Source organism: Morchella sextelata (genome assembly GCF_020137385.1).
Source record: "Morchella sextelata strain SCLS chromosome Unknown scls_20, whole genome shotgun sequence".
NCBI lineage: Eukaryota > Fungi > Ascomycota > Pezizomycetes > Pezizales > Morchellaceae > Morchella > Morchella sextelata.
Window position 1 is genome coordinate 397753 of NW_025408635.1, and position 23824 is coordinate 421576.

At 56.5% G+C, this 23824-nt stretch overlaps 4 protein-coding genes across 4 annotated transcripts; 2 read left to right on the top strand and 2 right to left on the bottom strand.

The window, feature by feature from the left end:
• Positions 1 to 2800: 2800 nt before the first annotated feature.
• On the top strand, positions 2801 to 3126 carry H6S33_006327 (uncharacterized protein; the record flags this gene model as incomplete). The annotated part of the gene is made up of 2 exons (XM_044838015.1): positions 2801 to 2984; positions 3080 to 3126. The coding sequence occupies 2 exons, from the start codon at positions 2801 to 2803 to the stop codon at positions 3124 to 3126; spliced, it is 231 nt and encodes a 76-aa protein (XP_044689854.1).
• A 902-nt stretch (positions 3127 to 4028) lies between these two features.
• H6S33_006328 (uncharacterized protein) lies at positions 4029 to 7441 on the bottom strand (the record flags this gene model as incomplete). Its single annotated transcript, XM_044838016.1, has 4 exons — positions 4029 to 6183; positions 6250 to 6530; positions 6601 to 6671; positions 6751 to 7441. The coding sequence occupies 4 exons, from the start codon at positions 7439 to 7441 to the stop codon at positions 4029 to 4031; spliced, it is 3198 nt and encodes a 1065-aa protein (XP_044689855.1).
• Positions 7442 to 9694: 2253 nt separating this feature from the next.
• Positions 9695 to 14458, top strand: H6S33_006329 (uncharacterized protein; the record flags this gene model as incomplete). Its single annotated transcript, XM_044838017.1, has 3 exons — positions 9695 to 10255; positions 10328 to 11969; positions 12087 to 14458. The coding sequence occupies 3 exons, from the start codon at positions 9695 to 9697 to the stop codon at positions 14456 to 14458; spliced, it is 4575 nt and encodes a 1524-aa protein (XP_044689856.1).
• Positions 14459 to 17818: 3360 nt separating this feature from the next.
• H6S33_006330 (uncharacterized protein) lies at positions 17819 to 19613 on the bottom strand (the record flags this gene model as incomplete). Its single annotated transcript, XM_044838019.1, has 2 exons — positions 17819 to 18850; positions 19014 to 19613. The coding sequence occupies 2 exons, from the start codon at positions 19611 to 19613 to the stop codon at positions 17819 to 17821; spliced, it is 1632 nt and encodes a 543-aa protein (XP_044689857.1).
• Positions 19614 to 23824: the final 4211 nt, after the last annotated feature.

The following is a 23824-nucleotide window of genomic DNA, read 5'->3' on the forward strand; positions in this document are numbered from 1 at the left end:
CGGCCCAGCCCATCTCCAAGACCTGTGAATGGACGTAGCCTCTCAAAGTTTAAACACCAAGCCAAGCCTTCGTGTTCGTCTTCTCGGGTATGCTCCCGCAGCGGTAACCCGGCAGCGGTTGAATTTGTCAACATCAAACGGAACCCCCACCTTGGCACGACATCCACCGCGCATACACTACAGTAGGTACCCTTACTCTCCAGTCGGTCATCCCGCAAAGTAGATATAGGGGTGGGGGGTGTCATGGAGATAAACTTTTATTCGCCTGCCTGAAGCGGATGTGATGCAGTGGGCCTGTAACTATAAAGCAGATAACGTAATGCCGGATCCTTGTAGCTGTATGGAGATGGGGCGCCGAGGGGTCTTTTTGAAACTAGGTAAATGGGCGGGGCGGGGATTTCTGGTCGTTTGGCGCGGTAGCAATGTGGGGGGGATGGGGTGGATTACAGGAGTGGTTACGATATGCGTTACGTAGATGTGGTTTCTCGGGACGAGTGAGATCTTGTGATGGCTACCTTCTAGTGGCCGGGGGGTGGAGGTTTACAAGGGTGTGTGTGGTCGGAGTAGAGAAGGATAATCCTGCATGGTTACGATATCGGTGAGTATTGTGCACCTAGTAATATGTATATGCTTTGTGGAGGCGCAATATTCTGCGCCATTATTTTTGAAGGTAGCGTTGCTTTTATAATATATCCTCGAGCATGCGTAGCTCCAGCTCAAACATTATAGCCCAGTAGTAAAGGCACCAATTCTCGATCGGTCGGTGTTGGTGCATTCAGCGAGCCAGTTCAAGCTGAGATTTACGTATATCTAGAACTGGATCGTAATATGTAGGATTGGGCTCGATTCGCTCGTCAAAGCTCGAGCTTTTTGGGTCTACCAGGAGGGCATTGAGGCCCCTTATTTATGACCTGTAGTAAGAGAAAACAGAATGATAGTCAGTTTCATAGCTGACAGCCAGTGCCAATTTTGTTAATAATCTCAATGTTAAGACGAGTTGGCTCAATCCGAGCAAGGTATTAAATTCGACCCAGGCTTGTAAGGGCTTAAGACAAAAATCCCGAGCCGAAGCTCGGTTCGGCTTATCTCGTGGACCCGGCCCGACTCCGACTTGACGTTGGAATGGCCAATTTTTGGCGCAATCCCGGAATGTTATGTTGTCTAGTACCCAAAACCCGGACACCCACAGCAGGCAGCTACATACTCGCCAGGAGTCATCCCACATGACTAGGTCTGATATCTTAGAATGATATGCATCAGCCAGCGTTATGGCAGGCATGGCCGGTCCTTGAAGATTTTTCTTCCAGTCTGTTATGAACAGAGCAGCTTTAGTATCTGCTCAATAGTCCGATAGTAGAACAGTGAGCTCGGACATGGCGAGCTTATTGATTTGTAAGCTCGAGCTAAAGAACCAGACATTTGTAACCGTACGGTTCTACTCCAGGTGCTCCCAGGATAGAGGTAATAGCTTATTCTGTGCTGCCTTTCAAGCAATCGAAACACCCGCCTCAGAAGACCTTGCGCGGAGCCGAATTCACACAGACTTAGCGGTCCAAAAGTTATTTGAGCCGATAAAGCTACAGAGCGGGATCAGTACCAGGCATTGGGTCGGTTGGGAATCTGTCTCATATGCCTTTGCAGAGATAATCGAGAACTGAAGTTCTCCACGTAGACAAATCTGGCAGTATCTACCGTTGTGGTACAGGTTTCGTGTATAGGTGTTGTGCCACGATTCAGCGGTTGCGTGGCTGGACTCGGTCAGGCATATCTGTTAGTTTCTCAGACTCTATACAACTAGGCTTCGGCATCGACTTAATACAATCATCATCACTCCGTCATACTCATATCCGAGCATGGCCTATGGTAGCGAGATCACGATCACGAATAGCCTGAAAACGCCCGTCTTAGAAGACCTTGAGTGGAGCCAAGCTCACACACACAAACTCTGTGGCCCAAAACCTATTTGGGTCTGTATAGAAGGCGAGGTCAGTATCAGGTCTTGGGCTGTTTGCATCCTGGAGCCGTCGGTTGGGAATCTGTCTCCTATGCTTTTTGTATAGGGGAGCGAGAACTGGAATTCTCCACGTAGGAAAATCCAGTAGTACGTAACGTGTCAGGACCCCAGGACCAGCTTATCAATCTACATGTAGTTGTGGTGCGTTGCACTAACGTAACCACCTCTGTCTTATGGCAGAGTGTTTGTTTTCCCTTAAAACGGACTGAGCGTTGTTGTCCGGAGAGGCCGACGAGAATCTAGAAAACCAAGATCCAATCATATCTTCCTTTTTTCTCTTTTCGTATCTTTTTTTTTTTTTTTTGATGGTTAACGCTTAGCTTAGGCAAGCTCGATCTAGCATTTTCCCTTTATGCTTTGTGGCCCTGTATCTAGGGCGTTGTGTTTGTTGGTAGATGGAAAGGGTGAGCGCGAGCAGCGGTTGAGGTTGATGATAAACCGTGGGGTGAATTGACAGAAAGACGAGATGAGTTGATGATGGTAAGAGAAGAGAGTCGGTAGATGGGGAATGTGGGACTTTTATCTGCCCAGTCGGCGCCATCTAGCTTTGGACCAGTGGACCACATACACCCACCATAATCCCGCCAGCCACCACTAGACCCCATCACACCCCATCACTCGCCCTTATCGCGATAACCCCACCACACCACTCACAAGCACCACCTAGTTACCCTACCATCCCTTCCACCTTCCACCCCCAACCAACCAACCAACCAACCCCAATTACACCTCCAATCCCACACCAATTCGCACCCCCGATACCAAACACACAGCACACACGCAACCATGACAACCCCCTACTTCTGGAACCAGCCGCTGCGCTACATGCGCTACGCATCGCACACCAGCCCCGCCCTCTTCTGGTCCGTCATGCTTGGCGCCGCGGGCCCCGTCGTGTTCTTTGCGAGTATCCCGTTGAAGCGCAAGTTGGGCATTGCGGATAAGGAGGTGGTGCCGCAGACGTATCCTAGTAGGTTCCCTTTTCCTTCCTTGGGGGTAGTGGGGCGAGGGGAGGGAGGGAGGAGGTGGGGAGAGAGGAGAGGGCTAACGAGGGTGGTGTTGTAGTTCCGAATCGCCCGAGAAAGATACCGGTGGGCTTTGATGATGAGTAGGAGGGATTTGATTGAGGGGGATTGTGGGGTTGTAATGGAGAGAGGGAGGGAGGGGATGTGTATATTGTGAGAACGAGGGATAGCTGGAGATGGAGAATAGATGGACCTAGGACCTGCCTCTACCTACTGATTGTCGTTGCAATTACTTCGGGTGAAAGCGCCCCCGGACACCGCGGATCACTCGGTGGTGTCTCGGGATTTTTGAGCTGTGCTGCTTTGCTTGCTTATGTGAACATCTGGTAGCTAGCTCCGGATCGGGGTGAGCTATATATCACGTACCCAGAGATACATATGTGCTTCAAATTAAGACCGCGCATTGTACCGCTCCAATGCTTTGTTGTAGCACTCCTTCCCCCCAATTGACATTCTGTAATTATAACAAAACCACCCCCAACCGCCAAAGTTTCAACACCCACATCATAGCACCCCGTATCCCAAAACCCACACCTAGACCATCCTTAAATTCCACTACGTACGTGACAAACCGAATACTTAGCTCTAGATGATCTCTGCTTTCAATTCCATACCCTACCTACCTACCCTACATACATGTACCCTACCCCGCCCCCCCCCTCCCCCCAACCTCAATCGAACCATACCATATATCGTGATTGCTAGATCTCATTCGAGTCGGTCGCATTCACATTACTACACTACGTACCAGCACCACCCGCAAGCAAGTAAGCAAGTAATCGATGATGATGATGGTAGTTCAAACGTACGGGACAGAGAAGAAGCACACCAGTCATTGTTGAAAAAGAACAAGAAAGTCGAAAAAAAAAAAAGGAAAAGAGAAAAATCCACCAATAAAAGAAAGAGAGAAAAAAAATATAACTACGAAAAAAAAAGAAAAACACTAAAAGAAAACTAAATATACACCGCCCACACTCCCCCCCGCTCCCCTAACTCTCAAACTCCACAGTCCTCCCCTCACTAACACTCCTCCTCCCGCCCTCCACCTGCGGCGGCAGCCCCAACCCCCCCCTCTTCCCCACCACCAACCTCTCCCCCTCCTCCTCCCCCTCCTCCCCCTCCTCCTCGGGCGCCTTCTCCACAATCGTCTCCGCCTCCGCCCCCTTCAACAAGTCCCTATCCGTCTCCATAATACTCTTACTATCCGCGCCCGCGCCCCCCTCCTCATCCTCCTCCTCCGCCGCGGCCACCGCACGCCCATCCATATCCTCCATGCGCTTCTTGAGCTCCGTCGTGACGCGGTGTATGCTATCATTCACCATATTATCCAGCACGCCGCGCAGGCCCTTCGCCGTGCCCGTGACAATGGCCGGCGAGGTTGGCAGCGCCGGCAGCGCCGGCATGCGGCCGCCGAGCGCGGTGGTCTGCACCGCGATGCCGGGGCGCTGGTTCGGGCCCGCTGGCGTCGGCTGCAGGACTGACGCGGTGGTGCCGTCCGTGCTGACGAGGGCGAACGTCTCGGCGAAGCCGCGCTCGAAGAAGCGCTCGAGCACCTCGTCGGCGAGCACGACCATGCGGAAGGTGGGCAGCGTGATGTGCAGCGGGTTGCTGGGGTCCAGGGCGAGGTTGGCCTTCTCGCTGGGTGTGGGGGGCGGCCGGTCGATGTCGCAGGGCGAGAGCGGGTCCTCTGGGTCGAGGAGGTCGAGGAGGTCCTCTTCGGCCGCCACTTTCTCGTTGAACGAGCGGGGCTTCGTGGAGTGCGGTCGGTCGGGGTCGGCGTACTCGAAGCACATGCGCGTGAAGCCGCTGACGGCGCTGAGGACGCGCCCCTCGTCGAAGTCGCTGTCGGCATCGCCGCCGCCGCCGCCGGACGTCTCGTCGCCGCGCCCGTAGCCGCGGCGTGTGACGAACAGCAGCGCCTCCGTGATCCTGAGGATGCCCTCGCGGTCAACCTTGCCGTCGCCGTCGTCGTCGTACAGCTCGAACCAGTAGTTGATCATGCCCATGATGTCCTTCTTGCCGCCCACAACGCTGGCCAGCCCCGTCACCACGTTCGCGAGCGTCAGCTGCCCGCGCATGCCCGTGTCCCACCGCCGGAACAGCCGCTTCAGGAACTCGTGGTCCGCCGGCTCCGGGTTCCCGGCCCCCCAGGGGTTCAGCAGGTTCTTCCGCGCGGCCGCCGTCGCCGCCGCCGCCGCGCTCGTCGTGATCCCGTACCCAAAGAACCCGCCCGCCTGCTGTGGCGGCTCAGGCGCCGACGGCGGCGTGGCACTATGCGGTGTTGCTATGGCCCACGGCGCAATGCCCGTCATGAACTCGCGGAAGCAGTCATAATCCATTCCCGTCTCCCCCGGCGTCGGCCCCAGCCCCACGCGGCCCCGCTCCCCATTCCCCGCGCCCGCCCCCGGCAGCCCCGGCGACGAGTTCTTCCGCGCGGCAATCTTCTCGAGCTCCTCCGCGATGTTCTGCAGGCGCGCCTGGCGCTCATAGAGCACGCCGTAGTAGCGGTCGTAGACCACGCTGAGCTCCGGGGGCGTGAGGCGCTTCGACTCGGGGCCGAGGTTGCGCAGCTGCGTGCGCTTTGCGAAGGACTCGATGGACGAGAGGACGGCGTCCTTGTGGCGCGCGCGCTGCTCCATGATTGTGCTCTGGGTGATGCCGGCGAACTCTTTGAAGGCCACGACCATGAGCTCCTGGAAGCGGGTGACGGCGCGGAGCTTCTCGTTGTCGCTGCGCGGGTGGGCGCTCTCGTCGAGGCGGCCGAAGTAGCCTTTGAGGATGGAGATGAAGGCGCCGTCGTCGGTGGCGTCGAGGAGCTCTTCGCCGTTGATGCGGAGGATGGCGAGGCCGATCTGGAAGAGGACTTTGGGGCCCTCGAGGAAGAAGACGTCGAGGACGCGGAAGGCGAAGACGAGTGGCATGGAGTTGATGTATAGTGAGAGGAACCACGGCAGCGAGACTACGGATAGCTGCACGTCGGATTTCACGAGGTGCTCCCACAGGATTGGCATGGTCTTCTCGACCAGCGATTCGAACACGCGCTGGTCCAGGAGGGTGCCGTACATGGTCTTACTGTAGTATCCCGGCACCAGGCGGTCGCAAAGCGTCGAGAGGAGGAAAAACGCCTGTGCCTCCGACATGTATCTGTTCCCGGTGTTAGCCGCCCATAATTTCCTGTCAAAACGATCATTGAACTGGGTGGGACCATACATCAATAACGCTGCCGTCACAATATTCATAGCTTGGCAGTAGCCCACTTCCTCATTCCGCCAGCTGTAAGCTCCAAGCACTCGCCGTAGTCTGCTGATGCCCTCGTCGTTCTGGAAGCCGCGGTATTCCGGGAGCGACCGGTTCAGGTCCTTCTCGATCTCTTCGATGCTGTGGGAATGCCGGCCCTCGTACTCGGCGAGGATGTCGGTATATAGTGTCGGGGAAAACAGGCGTAGATAGATCGACCCCGACGACAGCTCCCACATCTCACCCCGCAGCCGCTGCCAAGAAAGACCGTCAGCGAACGCTCCAAGCTGCAGAAAGAAAGGGGGGGGGGGGCAATATACACACATTCGGAAGCCCCACACGTATCAACTTATGAAACGTCGGCTGTCTCACCAGCGTGACATTCCTACCATTCTCTGCCACCCCGCCATCAAGTCAAGTCAGCCACAATTCCCCCCCCCGGCACACCACCAGCACCACCACAATAATACACACCTCTAAGATACTCCGCCCACAGCCTCATCTTGCTCTTATCCCTCAACTTCCTCGCATCCCCGGGATACTTAAACAGCAGCCCCAACCCCGCATCCGGCACCACCCTCTCCCTCCTCTTCCCGCCCTCGCCCCCGCCCTCCTCGCCCCCCCGTCCCTCCCCCAGCAAAAACTCACTATAGCAGCTCTCCACCAGCGTCCGCAGATTCCGCACCTCGGCCATCTGCGTGCGCAGCCCGCGCTTCAGCCGATCACAGAACGCCTCACACGCATTGCGCATGCCAACGAACTGCAGCGTGATGCGCTCCTCCTTTGCTCCGCCGCCGGCACCAACGCCGTGCCACGTCGTGATGGCGAGCGCAAACATGTAGCTGCGGCTGTGCAGGCGCTCGACGCGGCGCACGGCGCACAGCGGCAGCGTGAAGCCGACGCCGGCGGTGGCGGCGGCGGCGGACGTGGCGGTGGGCGGGTTGGGCGAGAAGCAGAGGAAGGACTCGGAGAGGTAGAGCTTGCCGGTGTAGTGCTCGCCCGAGGGGAGGGTGAGCTCGCAGGTGATCTCCTGCAGCGGGGACTGGCTGTCGGGCAGGCGGAAGTGTGTGCGGAAGAGGACGGTCTTGGTGGGGCGGGAGGAGGGCGGCGGTGGCGGCGGCTCGGTGAGGAGGGAGGTGGCTTTGGCGAGGAGGGAGGTCAGCATTGTGGGTGTGGGTGGGTGAGCTTGTGGGGCTCGGTGTGGGAGTCAGGAGAACGGGTGGTTAGGAGTTCCCGGATGGTGTACTGTGGTGAGGTTTGGTGTATGTAGAGTGTGGTTTCCCCGGCTGCTCGTGGTGTGGTTTGAAGCGGGAGAGCCCCAAGCACCCTGGATCCTTTGGAACAATGGAGAGGTCCGATTAACGATGGCTCCGGTATCGATCTATATGTATATGTAATGTAGTATAGCTATGTAGTATAGTGTAGTGTAGTGTAGTGCAGTGCAGTGCAGTGTAGTGTAGTGTAGTGTAGTGTAGTGTAGTGTAGTGCAGTGTAGTGTAGTGTAGTGCAGTGTAGTGCAGTGTAGTGTAGTGTAGTGTAGTGTAGATGTAGTTCCTCGCTCGCTCGAGACTTAAGCACCAAGGACGTACGCAGACTGAGAGGTCAAGCTTCCTGCCGGCCCCTCTGATTAACGAACGGATGCACACCACCGAGCTACGCAGCAGCAGGAGCAGCAGCAGCAGTCAACAGCTCAGTATTCCGAGTATGTACGTTTTCGATTCGACGGTTGGGTCTTGTCTTGTCTTGTCGTGCTGTGGTGGTGGTGGTGGTGGTGGTGGATGATGTATGGCTACAACCAGAGTAGTATTTCCCCGGGAGCAGACTGACAGACGAGAGAGCTGAACGTACTCATCGCTTAGTCAGTAAACGGGGCCGGGCGGGATTGTGGGCAGGGATGGTGGGTACTGCTGTGTGTGTATGTTACTGGCTGGGCTGGGCTGGGCTGGGTTGCACCCGTGCCGCTTCCAGAAGAGAAGAGAGGGATATTCTTAGTGACGGACGGCACTGACGGGCACAATGAACAGCGTCCACCGGGGCCGAGGGCCGGAGGCATTCAATGTCGAGATCGAGTGTGTATGCTAATTTGTTTGGGCGCGGGCAATACATCAGAGGCTCTTTCTTACAGTTCTTGGTCAGAGACAGACAGCTGCCATCCAACTGAATTGTACCTGCTCTGGCAGTAGCAAAAGCTCTGGTGATATCATAGCAGAGCTTCACTCACGCACATGCAGAGCTACATGTATCTACCGAACAACAAACAAAAACAAAAACAAAGCTGCACACGTGAGGTCCAAAGAAGTAATTTGGCAGCAAAACCTCGCTCACGGGCCCCATGGCCCACGAAAGCTCATCTCACGAGTTCAAGTAGAGCTTATAGTATATAGCTCTTGGTAGCCAGTGCTCTGCATCTACATGTATCTATTCCCAGGCCAGTCTCAGGGTCTGCAAATTGTGTGTCTTCCCAGGTCCAAATAGAAATAGCAAACCACCCATCCCGTCCGGCCCAATCTTGACCCTTCACTTGCGGCCCCCCGATCTCCCCCAGATGCAGATTTGCCCCCCTTCGAATCCGTCGAATAGAGTAGGTAGCCGAGACCAAGATCCCTCGCTTCCCTTCCCCAGCCAGCCGAGACCGCACCTTGATCCTCCTCTCGCGATAAGATAAGATGCGCCAAGCCCCCGTCCCCCGTCCCCTGTCCAACCCAGTGTCAGGGCCAGGGTTACCACCGCGCCGCAGAGCCCCAGCTCGCGCAAACACGTCGTCCCAAACCTCTCTCTCTCTCACTTTCCCGGTGCTTCTTCCCCATCCTCGACGTCCCCGCCCCACCCCACCCCATCCCACCCCACCCCCGACGATGCGCGCGCGACTGGGCCCACGGAACAGGAACAGGCACAGCACCAGGGACCGGAAGAAGAAGCATCAGCGAACAAGGGAGGGGTGTGTGTGCACTGGGGAGACAATAGACGTGCAGCAGCTCGGGGTCAAAGAAACACTGCGATTGTTTGTCCCCTTCGATTCTTGTCTTGTTTGTGCGGAGGGGGGGGCAATGGCTTTGTGGTGCGAGAGGTGTGCTGAGTAGCTTTATAGTTTCAATTAGGCAATACACTGCCAGTGAGTGTAGTTTCGTCCACGCAGTCGCGAGCAAGTAGGGACGCCTGGACAGCTTTGGCACCCAAGCTTCTTCTTGCACCACCAAACAACTTCACCTCACCACCGAACATCGACACATCTACACACATCCACACACCTCCACACACACACTCTCTCTCACACCCTCACACCCTCACACTCCCACTCTCTCCCTCCACTACACCACACTCCACCACCACCTTCTCACAACCACCTCTCCCACAACCAATTCTCACCACAAACAAAGCCCCATCCTTTGTCCAACAAAGAACCCCCCAAACCACCACCATGTCCTCCCCCCACCGCCCACCGGGCCTCCCCCTCTCCCTCTCCTCCACAAAACCCCACCTCATACCTCCCCTCTCGCCCTCCCACGCACCACCGCAATCGCCCTCGCCCTCGCGCCGCACCGCAGCTCTCGCCCTCACGCCGCTCAAGACCTCCAACCTCCCGCGCAAACGCACCAGCAACGCAACGCACGGCACCGGCCTCGGCACCAACCCCAGCTTCGGCAACGGCTACACTCTCTCGCCACGGCCCTCGCCGCCCTCGCGCCCGCTCCTGCGCAGCACGGTATCCTCTGGAAGCAGCGGGTCGCCGGACAGAGACAGAGACAGCGACAGAGGCCGCACGCGCATCCGAGAGCGCAAGCGAAAGAAAGGGCGCGAGAAGGAGGTAGACGTAGAAGAGGAAGCAGAAGCGCAGCGAAGCAGTGGTAGTGACAGCAGAGCAAGCAGCGAGGAGGTCAGGCGGAAACTATTTAGTGAACGACAACAGCAGAGCAATTGGAGCGCCATGGCGATGTTCTCCGCAATATTCAAGCGCTTCGACCCCAACGGCACCGGGAGTGTAAGGCAGCCAGCTAGCCCCCTTCCTTCTCTCCCATCTAGTGTGATGTGCGAGTGCTAACCCATGAACCAGATCTCCATCCGCGACTTCATCCCGCTCATCCGCGAGATCGAAGCCTCGCTCCCCGGCTGCCCAAAATACGGCATCCTGCAGCAAGCCTCCGAACCCACAATCCACCAGACCATCGACAAGGCGCCCGACCTCCTGCTCACGGAGGACGAGTTCATCCGCGCCTTCGACGACATCAACAAAGACCAGGGCATCCTGGAGCTCATGGAGCTCGTGCGCACTGTCGGGCAGGCAGAGGAGGAGGTCTACGAGGCCGTCGGCGACCCCGCCATGATCGCGCGGGACGGCCCCCCGTTCAGCGCGGGCTCGCCCCCGCTCTCCCCCTGCTTCCATGAAGACGCGGAGGGCAACTCGCTCTGGCACGCACTTGTGGGCCCCGTGCCCCCCTCCCCCCGTAGCTTCGCATACAACGACGACACGACCGGCATCCTCTCCACCCCGCTGAGCACCTCCACCCCTCTCGGCGCCACCACCCCCAGCCGCCGCGCCCTCCCCGGCGTCACAACACCCCGCCGCTACTCTAGCCCCAACCGCCCCGGCACCAACCCAACCCTCCGCTCCGGCTCCCCACGCCCGCTCTCCCGCGGCGGCGGCCCCACAGAAAGAAGCATCTTCCCGGGCCCCCCACGCATGGCGCCCCTCCGCCCCGCCGGCGACGACCGCGACCACTCCACCTCGCGCCCCAGCTCCCGCGGCCGTTCCCGCGGCGGCTCCAGCAGCTCCCGCAGCCGCCGCAGACGCAGTCTTACAGGCCTGGCCCCGTTCGAGCTCGACATGGAGCTGGCGCTGTTCCGGCCGAACCTACTCTCGCTGGAGACGCCGACGACAATCGAGAACCTGCAGGCGCTGACGGCGCTCGACGTCATGACCGTGCTCACGGACTTCCGGTACGCGTGGGCCGTGGCCGAGGCGCGGTCGCGCGAGCTGCGCGAGCTGCAGGCGCACGTGGGGGCGCTTGAGAGCCGCGCGGTCGAGAGCGCGGAGTACGAGGAGGGGCGGCTGGGCGAGCTGCAGCGCAAGTGCGAGGAGGCCGAGGGCGCGGTGGGGGTGGTGTATGAGCATAACGCCGTGCTGATCCGGGATCTGGGCAGGATTGAGGCGCTGTATGTGGCGCTGGAGAAGGACATGGAGCGGGTGTGCAAGGAGCGCGACGAGGCTGTGCGTGCGGCGGAGCGGGAGCGCGGTGAGAGGGCGCGGGTGGGCGAGAAGCTGGCAAGGCTGCAGAAGCATCTGGGGAGGGTGGAGGAGGACGGGCTCGACTCGCTGAGGGTGCTGGATCGGAACAAGGACGAGGCGACAAAGTATGTTGCGCGCATCAGCAGCCTCAAGGAGGCGGTCGAGACGCGCGACGAGATCATCCGCGGCGTCAAGAGCGAGCTGGAGGCGTCGCATGAGAAGATGGCGGTGCTGAGCGGCGAGCTGGCGGCGTGTAGAGCGGACGTGGAGCATCTGACGCCGGGCGTCTCGCCGGGTAAGGGGACGTTCCGGCGGACGCGGACGTCGCTGGGGGCCATGCTGGGCGGCGTGAAACTTGACGGCCCGAGCGACGACGAGAACAGGTGGGGGTACAACTCGGAGCCGTCGGCGAGCGATGGCAGCGGCAGCTTCGGCAGCTTGGGCAGCGTGGGTTATGATACAACGATCGGTGAGTACCCGCACGGCTTCCGCGAGAAGGACTGGGAGGGCTATGTGCCGCCACCGGCGGCGCCCAGAGACGACGGTGAAGATGAAAATGAAGATGAAGCTAAGACCTTAGACAAAGTGGCCGAAGAGGAGGAAGAAGACGCGGAGCTGCAGCAGCAGCAGCAGCAGCAGCAGGGGAAGCTACGCGATGTGACGACGCCGACGCAGGAGACGTCGGGCGGCGAGAAGACGCTGCTGGAAGTAGCAGGAGTAGGATTGGGGGGTGCGGAAACGCCGATGGCGAGACGGGATGTCGTGACGCAGACGAGGCTGCTGAAGCTGGAGGCCGTCAAGGAGATGGCGAAGGACTACCCGTACCGCGAGCTTGTCCTCGACATGGCGCGCGACTACCCGTTCGCGCAGCTGATTGCCGACCTCGCGGGCGAGTACCCGGGGCTGCTCACGCCGCTGCCCCCCGTAGGCAAGGACGACGAACGGCTCTCTGAGCCCGAGGACCTGGGCGAGCTGAGTGGCTCGAGCGAAGGCGGGGATCTGACGTTCTCGGAGGACGAGCTGGAGCGGGTGGACCTGGACGTGGAGGAGGAGGAGGAGGAGGAGGAGGAGGAAGACCTAGAAGAGCACCTTGAAGAAACTGAGGACGGGGATAAAGCAGCCATCAAGGCACCACCAACACCGTCGGAAACGGCACTGCCGCCCTCGAGGACCCCGACGCCGGAGAGTAAGCTGCTGTCGCCGGGAGGGTCGCCGAGTAGTGTGGATAGCGCTTCGCAGACGGATCCGGCCCCGAGCCTTGCTAGTGGTAATCTTAGGGGCGGGTGGGCGGGGCATGGAGCGCCGGGTGTTGCTGGCGGAGGAGATGCTGGTGGTGACGGTGGTGGTGGTGGTGGTGGTGGTGGTGGTGGTGGGGTTCCAGTCCCAGCCCCGGCCCCAGTCCCAGTGCCGGCCCCAGTCCCAGTCCCGGCCCCAGTCCCAGTCCCAATTCCAGTCCCGCCAGCCCCAGTCCCAGTCCCGCCAGCCCCAGTCCCACCAGTCCCAGTCCCAGTTCCAGTTCCAGACGGCGGCGGCGGCGGTGATACCAGCGGCGTATCATCAGACGAAGCCCGAAACCGCCGAGCCAAACGCAGAGGATTCCGCGACCAACCCCGCTCCCAATGGCCGCACCCGCACGACTACGGCATGGGCATCCCCCCGGACCGTGAGCCCGTCGTTGCCGGCGCCCTCCCGCGCGACCCGCAACTCTTCCCGCCCCGCGACCGCGGCCAGCACGAGCCCTACGCCGACTACATGCAGTACTACTACGGCAACTACCTGACCGTCGACCAACGCATCCCGCGCGGCGCCGCCGGCCGCAACTACGAGGCCTACCGCCAGTACTACTTCGGCGCCTACATGCGCGCGCCCGCAGACCGGGCCGCAGCCGGCCAGCCCGGCGAGCGCGACCCCCGGCGCCGCGCCTTCGTGGCCGGGCGCGAGCGGGCCGCGGCAATGGGCGACGGCGCATACATCGGCAAGTTCCGCATCCCCGCGCCCGACGGCGAGTACGTGGAGCGCATCAGCACCACGCTCGAGACGCGGGTGCGGCTGCAGCAGCTCAACGAGCAGGCGCGCCTCACCATCGACGAGGCCCACGAGGTTGCGCGCTTCGTCGAGAGCCAGTTCAGCCCGCCGGAGAACGTGCTGCTGAAGACGATCTGGCTGCTGGCGGGGCGGGTGGAGAGGGCGTCGCGGCGCGCGGTGCGGCAGGCGGAGTGGCCGAGGGAGGAGAGGCTGGAGACGATGGTGCCGTATCATAACCCGCTCGGTGTTCTTGCGTGGCCGTGGAGGATGCTGTGGCATATCCTGAGGTCGATGGACTGGGCCGACTACCAGGCGCTGGCCAGCAACGACAACATCATGCTCGTGATGAAGAACAACGGCCTGATCGGCCTCGACAACTTCCCCACCGCCGCCGTCCCGCCAGAAGGCCCCGCTCCGCCACCTGTCCCTCCCGCCCCCGCCCCCGTTCCTGCCGCTGCCGCTGCCGCTGCCGCTGCCGGAGACGGACCTCCTCCTCCCCCCGCCGCCGCCGGCGCAGGCGCCCCGCAGACACCCACCTACCTCGTCGACCCCATGACGGGCCTACGTCTCCACCACGCCAACGCACGCCGCATCCCGCTCGGGCGCTCCGCCGACCTTCTGCGCGCGGGCCCCCGCCCCTCCGCGGCCTGGAGCATCCTGAGCTTCTTGCTCATCAGCGGGCTGGTCGCGCTGACCATGTTCAACGTGTACATGTACACGCGGCTCAAGGAGCAGCAGCGCGTGTGGGAGGACTCGCTGGGCGTGTACACGAACCGGCCCAACTGGTACGATGCGTGCTATATGAGCTGCCGGCACGACCAGTATCAGTATGCGGCGCCCCGGGGGCTGCTGCATGTTTATGACCGGTTGGTGGATTATGTGGGGCCGCTGTTGGGGTATGATGAGGATTGTATGGCGCCGCCGCCGACGTAGAAAGGGGGGGGGTGGTTTTTGTTTTGGGTTTGATGGTGTTGGATAGGTTTTTGTTTTCGGTTTTCGGTTTCTTTTGTTTTGATGGAAGTGTAGACATATCCTTTGTAGCTTTTAGGGCCATGTCTGCTGTTATATCGGTGCCTGTTTGTCTTTTGTTCTGTTCTGTTTCTTCTTTTTTCTTTCTACTACGTCTGTGTTTACCGGTTCTCCCACTAATCTGCTCGCACGCGGGGCGGAGTTTGTTCGGGCGATACATCAAAATCGGAGGAGGGGGTTTTGGGGGGGGGGGGGGAAAGGCAAAAACAGAGATATCCATTACATTACGGTCTTAATCATTTCTTTTCCTTTTTCTATTCTATTCTTCTGGTTGCGGTGCACGATATCATTCTGTTTCTTTTTATTAACTATTATTATTACTTGCTTGCTGTGGATATACATATACCTACATATCTGTAACTTTTTTTTTTGCTACGATGGAGGCTCCAAGGGGTGGAAGTTTGTATTTCTACGCTTCGGAGAAAGGGGGCCGGCCGGGGGGGGGGGGGGGGGGGGGGGGGGAGGGGGCTATATTGACGGTGACGGTGACGGGATGTGGGATGATGGCATGCACTGTCTGTATCTTATCTAGGATGTACGTAGTTACGGGACCACATAAAATACCATTGATGTCTTTACTTGAACCGGCAGTACGTCTCTGTAGACGCTGGGTACGTACGTATGGGTCAGCATGGTGGTATGGGTGGGGTCAATCTCAGCTATACGCAGGTCTAGGATCGACGGACTGCTTTTGGGGAGGGGGGGAATCACATACACGCCCCCGTGCTGGCCCTATGTACCCCATGGAGGCGTCTAGTTGGAAATTTGTAACCTTTTGTTTTTTTCAGCGCATAGGGCTTGGCTTGTTTGTTGTATACCAAGTGACGAGCTATCCTCAGATTAGGGAAGGGGGGAAGGGGTAATGATATTCCGACCCATAAACGCAGAAGCCCGGATATCTGGGAAGAGGAATAGAGCCCATCAGTATTACGATCTAAATCTACATTACAGGTACTCTATTCATGATCCGGGAGCGTGCATACATATATATACCAGAGATCCCACCCCAGAAGATCTGCCAAGAGATTGTAGCTGTGATAACGGGAGATAAGGAGGCACATGTAGTCTTAGCGTGGACCCCGGTGCTGTAGAACACGAGTGAGATACTGTGATTGCTACACGCGTAGATCGCTCCCTAGCTGGTGGGGAGGATGGTGGTGCTCTTTCGGCGTGTGGTATCAATGATTGAAAGGTCTATTCTTCCTACAACAACCGGTGACCGACCTACCTTCTGGATGTAGACATGGCATGATAATTACTAAGCGCTAGACATGCAATGCAGGCGTCCTCGCGAATTTACGTCATGGTATATCACTCGATATCTACTAGGTTCGCAAACTGTCTTTTCAAACATCGAACCCGTATACGTACCTGAAAACTGTCCAAACGTGTCATATCGACACCTATCACTGCCATATCGACACTTGTCCAATCCGCGGCTATATATTTCGCTAATTGGGCTCTTTGTCGATACATGCAACTCAACTCACTTAACTCTACCCCTACAAGTTAACACTTGGGCGGAATCATTACCGTTACTTTCCTTTCCTTTCCTTTCCTTCCTAAGTGTTTACTCGGCTCCCCAGTGTTGACCTTATCCTACCCGTTCTAGAAATACTCTACCTCCCCCGCTCTAGGCAGCGCCTCGGGCTGTCTTTCGGCACACAACCTGAGATGTGCAGCGAAACTTACCCGCCCCCATCCACAGCGCCGGGACTGATATCCTCACTGAACACCCAGTTTGTCAGGCGCCACAGGCTCAGTCAGCGCAGGAACAGTCATCGCCGGGGAAAGATGCCAATCCGACCAATCAGAACCCGCTTGTTTGCTGCGGGCAAACGCACACACCTAGCTAGGCAACCACAACCGTCTGGCCTAACCCAGCCCTCCGCACCACCAACCCTATCCCCAGGCCAGTACAACCAACAGCAGCAGCAGCAGCAGCAGCAGCACCAGAACTATAACCACAACCACTCCGGCCTGAGGAACCCCCTCCCCTCCCCGCACCCACCAGACGCCCAGCACTCAGGCAAAACAAAACGAGTCAGCACCCCTTATCTAATTCCAAAACTGGAACCATACACTGATGACTATGTAATTTCAGATCCCGAACACATCGTGAACGACACATCCATCACAGGATATCACTCGCCACCAATCCAGCCCAACCCGCCGTTATCAGACCGCACCGCACGGACTGGCACATTGTATGTATTGCGTCGCATGAATACATGTGTCATTCCAGGCCATGATCGATATCTACATACACCTCTCCAACCAATACTATCTCTACCCTGAAGCCCCCGTGAACCGCAAAGATAAGAAAGAGGGAAAGGAAAAGAATAAAAAAGAAACCTCCAGGGTATCATCAATCCCGCCGAAAAAAAAAACACCCAACCAGAAAGCCGAAAACCAGAAACCAAACAAGAACCGGGGGGAGAAGAAAACGGTTTATAATATATCACGTAAAAAAAAAAGTTAAAAAAAAAAGCGACTGATAGATGTGGATGGATGATTGCCAGATCGAAAAGACAGCCCATTGAACAAACAGAAAAAGTAAATAGAAACAAAACTCCGTTTTTTTTTTTAACCCCCTTCCCTGTCCCCCTGGTTCCCGCACGCGTGGTTCCCGCAAAATGAACTTTTTTTTTTAAGATTTTTCCGGATATCCCCCCCCCCCCCAAAATGCCATGCCAATGCCAATGATCATATGAATGAATGCTCCCAACCAATTTTCCCGATTTTTTTTTCATCGATCTCTCCCCCCTTCCCCCCATGAGTTTTTCCCCCGTCGTCAGACCAGACTAGATATATAGAAATGAAATTTTAGAACGAGCGTGAAAGGAGAAAGAAGAAAAGATGACAATATATATGTAGAGATATATGGCGATCTGCAAAAAAGATCCAGCGGGCTATAGAAAAAATTGAGGGCAGGGAAGGAAAACGAAGGAAAGGGGATTGTAGCCGATGTATTTAGTAAGTAGTAGTAGGGCTAAACTCGCCCCAACTCAATCTTAGTTGGGAAACAAAAAAAAATCCAAAACGATAGATACTCCCAACACACGGCCAGTGGTAAAATGCACCAACAACCACAACAACCACAACAACAAACCAGGTCCAAGCCAAGCCGAACAAAAGAAGAGGGGAACAAACGCCGCAAAAAAAAAAAGGAAAAAAAGAAAAGAGAAAAAAGCACCGTCACAAACACCTAGAACACCACTCCAACAAAGTCCGTTTCGCCACCTTCCCCTACCCTACCCCACCCTATCCCATAGTCTGCCAGTTATCATCCTCATCATCCTCCTCCTGCGCGCCCTGCCCCTGCGGAGCCCCGATGCGCCCCCGCCCGCGCCCGCCCTGCCCCCCGCCCACGGCGCTCTTCCGCCGCTCCACAATCATCTTGCTCAGCCCGTCGAGGCTCTTCCCGCCACGGACCTCCTCGACCTCCTCCACGGCGCGCCACGCCTCCATGCCCGTGCTGATGCGCTTCGTAATCTCCTCGATGATGACCTTGCGCCTGCTGTAGAACTTGCGCTCCGCCTGCGACGTGCGCCATTTGGGCCCGTAGCGGGCCTCGAGGCTCTCGACGGACGGCTCGGTGCCCAGCCCCTGCTTCCACTCCTGCCACAGCCCGGCCACCGTCGACAGCGAGCGCGACATCTTGTACATCGGTATCTGAGTCGCGGCGGGCGCGGGGGCCGGGAACGACAGCCCGGCGGAGATGGATGTGAGGGGCGACGAGGACTGTGTTGACGGTGTTGACGAGGTGTGGAGCGGCGGGGAGTAGGGTGTTGGTGGGTTCTGCGCGGGGGGGAGCGGCTGCGACGGGAATGTTGGGGAGGGGATTATGCCGTTTGCGTTGCCGCCGCCGCCGTTGTTGTTGTTGCTGTTGCTGTTGCCGCCGCCGGGGCCGCCGCCGCCGTTGACGCCGTTGACGTTGCCGTTGGTGTTGGAGGCGCTGATTCCGGGGTTGAGGTTGCTGGCGGTGATTGTGAGCGGGGGCGGCACGGGGGATGGGTGGTGGGATTGCTGCTGTTGCTGCTGCTGTTGCTGCAGCTGCGGGGGTGCCGGGACGTGGGTCTGTTGCGGCGCTTGCACTACCGGTTGGGGTACTACCACGGTCTGCTGCTGCGGGTGGGGGGGTGCGTGGTCGTCGAAGGCGACAGAGAGGTGGACGCCGTCCTTGAGGAAGTGCTTGATCAGCGGCTTGATTATGGTGTCGCCGCGGTGCGTCTTCAGTTTCGGCGTCGAGTGCGGAGGCTTTGCGAACAGCTCTCGGAGAACGGTTACGAGCGTCTGTGCGGCGCACGTGTTAGATGACCTTTCTTTCTACGTTGGGGGGGGGGGGGGGGGAGGAACAAAAAGCATGGCTTTTGAATCTTCAACAATACGGCAATATGGATGAGACATATCGGGTAGGACAGGAGAAGAAGAAGAAGAAGAGGAAGGGTCTACAAACATCCCAATTCGACACCGCCGCGAGGGGCAGCGCAAATGTCTCACTGGACCCCTGCTCCTGGACGCGCAGAAACGGCACGCTCGAACTCGACGTCGCACTCACAGGCGACGTGACCGCCGGCGGGGCCGCCGGAGGGGGTGGCGGCGGCGGGGGTGGGGGCTGCACAATGGTCGGCTGGGGCGGCGGGTCCGTCTTTGGCTGTTGGTGGTGACGCTGGTGGATCTGCTGCTGTTGCTGTGGGTGTGCGACATTGACCGCCTGGGGCGGGAATTTCATGTTCGAGGCGTTGGTCCGCTGTCGCTTGACCGGGCGCTCATGATCCTGGGGCTCCGATGCGTGTGCGGCGGGGGACGATGAGCTGCTGGATGGGTTTGAGGGCGCGGCAGCAGCAGCGAGGTAGGGCATTACAGGAGATGGGGAGGGATTTATGGGATGGTTGGGTTGTTTTGTGGAGGGACGCTGCTGCTGCTGATGGTGTACAGCGTGGTGCTGCTGCTGCTGCTGCTGTTGTTGCTGCTGTTGGTGCTGTTGGTGTTGTTGGAGCAGCAGCTGATGGTGTTGGGGGTGAAGATGATGGGGGTTATGGGAAGAAGAGGCCATGGTGGGTCTGGTGTATGTGGATTTGGGGGGGGGGGGGGGGGGGGTTCGGTGGTGGTGGTAGGAGAAGGTAAGAAAGGATTCCTTTCTGCTAACTATATTGCAGGGCCTTAGTATCGACGGGGGAGAGGAGTATCGTCGTTCACGGTCACTGCACTACTGCCTGCCTCTACCTGCCTGCCTGCCTGCCTTCCTTCCTTCCTGCCTGCCTGCCTGCCTGCCTGTGGGTCTGTCCTGTCTGCCCGTGGACGATCAGACGAGGGAGGGATAAGGAAAGAGAGGAGGGGATGTGAGGGGATGTGAGGGGAAAGGACACAGGTACTCTGTGTGGGAGGTCCGTGCTTGCAGGTGAGTGGACCCCCGAGGTGATCAGTGAATGGATGAATGGCTGAGTGGTATGGTTGTGATTATTGAGGTGGAGGTGGTGGTGGTGGTGGTGGTGGTGGTGTTCGTGATGGTGTTCGTGGTCGTGGTCGCGGTGGTCGTGGCCGTTGTCGTTGTCGTCGTTGTGAGGGAGCGACGGTATTGACTACTAACTAAGAAAAAACTGACAAGGCGGCGGGATGCACTGGTGGAAAAAAGGGTTGTGGGAAGAGAGAGTGGGTGGGTTGTGATTGTGGACGCTGCGGTGGTGGTGGTGTCGTGGAAAAGGTCTCCAGACTTCTTCGTCCTCCCCCGACAGCTACTACTAGGTAATGAAAGGTAGAATGTATGTGTGGGTGTATGGATGTATGGATGTATGGATGTATGGATGTGTGGATCTGTGGATGTGTGGATATATGGATGGTAGGGAAGCAACGTTGTTCGGGTTCAGAGATCAAGCAACAGTGGGTAGTGGGTAAGGTGTGGTATGTAGGTATGTAGCAGCAGTATGTATGCGAGTGGATTGTGGGATTCGGCGCAACTGATCAGATCTAAGGACAGACAGACACGCAGAGGCAGAGCGGGGCACAAAGACAGACAGAGGCAGGCAGGTAAGTAGGTAGTAGGCAGCGACACCTAGACCCAGACAGCGAAAAAAAAAAAAAAAAAGCCAAAAAGACACACCAGATAGAAATGGTAGTATCGATCGGTGTTGTTGAGGAGCTAGAACTGTAGTGAGAGCGGAGTAGTCGACTCGTTGGAAAGGCGACCGACTGAAGACTACCTAATTCTCTTCTTCTTCTTCTTCCTCTTCTACCTATGATATGAAACGACCTACTTTTACCAGGTGCTTCTTCTTCTTCTTCTTCTCATTCACAGGAATATGAGGAGCGAGAGGAGGGCAAGTAAAAAAACGTAGAGAGTACAGTACAGTACAGCAGGGTGTTGTTGTTGGTTGTGGAGTGCTCAAGCGAAACGGAGTAGAGTGGAGGAAGCGGCGGGTGTGTGAGTGAGAGCGAGAATCGTGCGAGTGACTTTTTCCTTGACTCTGACTGGACTCACTTGACAGACTCCGCTTTTCCATGGATCTAATCGACGATTCGAACTTTCGAATTCCCCCTCCCTTCCGGTCCTTGGCGAACAAGAAGTGAGCCGCCTACATACTTGCAGGGTTATGTAAGAACCCTCCCACTCCCATGCTGCAGTCACTTGACCCTGCTTTTCCCTTTGCGAATTGGACTCGCTCTCTCTCGCTCCCTCTCTCTCTTGTTCTCACTACGAGTCTCTCTTTCTCGAAAAAGAAACCATTTTTTCGCCCATTATTTTTTTTTCTCCCACTCGCTCAACTGGAACAAGGAAATGAAATGAACGTGACCCCTACTGTAGGCATACAAACCTTTTCCAAGCGGGGGGAGAGAACAAAAAAAAGGTTTCTGTCAAGAAAAAAAAAGGTTTCATACAGAACCTACGAATGACCCCACAGGGCAGTCACACCCGTCGCGCCAAGAATAGCAAGACTTGCTGTCGTTCACTCGGACCCTACCGGACAGCGCAACCAACCCCCCCCCCCCCCCCCCGGGGTCCTTGCTTTCTCCCCTCTTCCTTGACCCAAAGCTTGATACTTAGTGGAGAATTAGTGTATTACCCACTGTCATACCTACGAGTCGGAGTCTTACTTAGCAACCGAACGAGTGATCACTTATGAGCCTGCGCGGCGGGCGGCGGCCCATATTGAGGACGCTTCTCTCAAAAATTGGGAAAACTCTGCTTATTCCCGACGTCAGTCTGATGTCACCCGCCCATTCAGCCGCTTGTGAGTTGTTTTGTTCCAGCTCTTCCTCCTGGATCTACAGACCTGCAGCGAGTAACAGAAAATACCTATACCACGCAACCGTGAAGGAAGAAAAAGGTTCCTTCTATCTGACCATGCCATCGTAATTAACGGTAGACAGCAAGCAGGACCTCCATGATTTCCCGGCATCGAATAATAAACATCACACTCCTCGATGAGAACGAAAAATCTTCCGAGCACTCTGCATGCATACCATGCACGCCTTTCTAACCTAAGCAGATATCAGTAATTTACCCTCCTCTCGTCACAAAAAGGCTCTTCAGGATCACAGAGCTGCACTTTTATGGGGGCACATTCATCGTACTTCACCAAGAAACCCCCCATACGATACCCGCCCACCGGAGACGGGAGAGGCTTGAACTAGTAAAGTATGCTGGGAGAACCACAACTACATGTATGTAATCTACTAAATTCGCCCTCCAGCCAGTAGCAATACTGCTTATGGTTTCGCTTTCGAGTTGATGACGCCTTAACTGCACCGCCGCTGTCGTTTTATCCAAGGGTTTGGCTCTAGCTCTGCGAGCCCCATAACCAAAAAATAAAAATAATAATAAGCAGATCACGTGGATCACTCACGTGCGAGAGATTTGAATTGGGAGCGTCCTCGGGGTCTCGACTCTGAATGGGCCTATGTAGTAAAATTAAAGACGGCAGACCAGCTAATTGCACCCTCAAGAGATAGACTTCAGGCGCAGAGCCGACCTAGCGCCTAATAACGGGCGAATAGGTAAATGTCTAAACATGTAAGATTCAACGTCGTGCAAGTTTCCGTGAATCTCAACGTACATGAGCTCTGTGTGTTCTTACTCGCCAACGCGTGGTCGCGTGAGATGAGTTTCCGGGTATGTGAATAATGCACAAATATGCACTCAGCATGCCTGTATGAGGATCAAGTGCTTTTCATTAGTATAACGAATTTAATGTCAATGACAAACAATTTCGTTTCTAGATTTCGTTTCGAGAATAAAAGGTTAATCACATCGTGAAGCTCTATCCTGGAAGCGTTCGCACTGCCAGCCGCTCAGTATTAAGATAACCAATCGCTATGCAGCATATGAACAGAGTGCATGTTTCTTTCTGTTTACGTTGAGTTGCAGCCATTGGATCTAGTTCAACATATCGTTCTAGAGCCCACGTTGTGTTGAGTTGAGTTCGCACATGTGCGAAATGCGTTATTCAGATACATGTGCATATATATATCGTGGCATGAGCCGTAGCTTCAATTTCATTGAATGATATGTAGCGATTATAGATACTGTTAATAGATTATCGCAAGAGGATGGGGCGGATGGGACTATCACATACTGATTGAGCACCGCGCTCAGAACATCTCCATGTCAGTTGCCCAATCCCAAGAGTATTCCTTCTTTTCTTTCCTCTTCTTCTCAATGTTAATGCAGCTGTCGTCAACTAGAATCCACGAATGCACCGGCTTCTGCGCACAATATATATCTGCTTGAGGATGATGGGAGAAGCAGGAATAAGACGAAGATGAATAAGACGAAGATGAAGAGGATGATGATGATGATGACGATGATGATGAAAACGTGCATGATTAATAGACTTCGATCCTTGCATACTCGCCAGGAGATATTGACTGCTTAATTCGCACGATAACGACTTTATGTGCATTTCCATAGCTGGTTCGCCTATTCTGCCTTGAGAAATCTTTTTATAGAGTTAGGCGACAAGCTTAAGTACTGTGCGCAATAGAGCCTTCATAGTCTGTAATAGTAATGTCCAGCCGGTGGTAAATCTCGCTTTATGAGGATCTTTGATCATTCTTTTTTTCTTTTTTTATCTATTCTTCGATAGCCCATGCCTCACGAACGTTAAGAGAGCTTCTAGATGCACGTTACCTGAGAATTCGTCGTCGGGCTGCGGCTATGCCGTGTCATATTTCGGCAGGCCTTCATTAATGGTAAAAATGACATTACGACCGGCACCATTTCAATTGCCCACCACGTGAATCATCGCCGGACTCTCCAGCCCCGAAAGA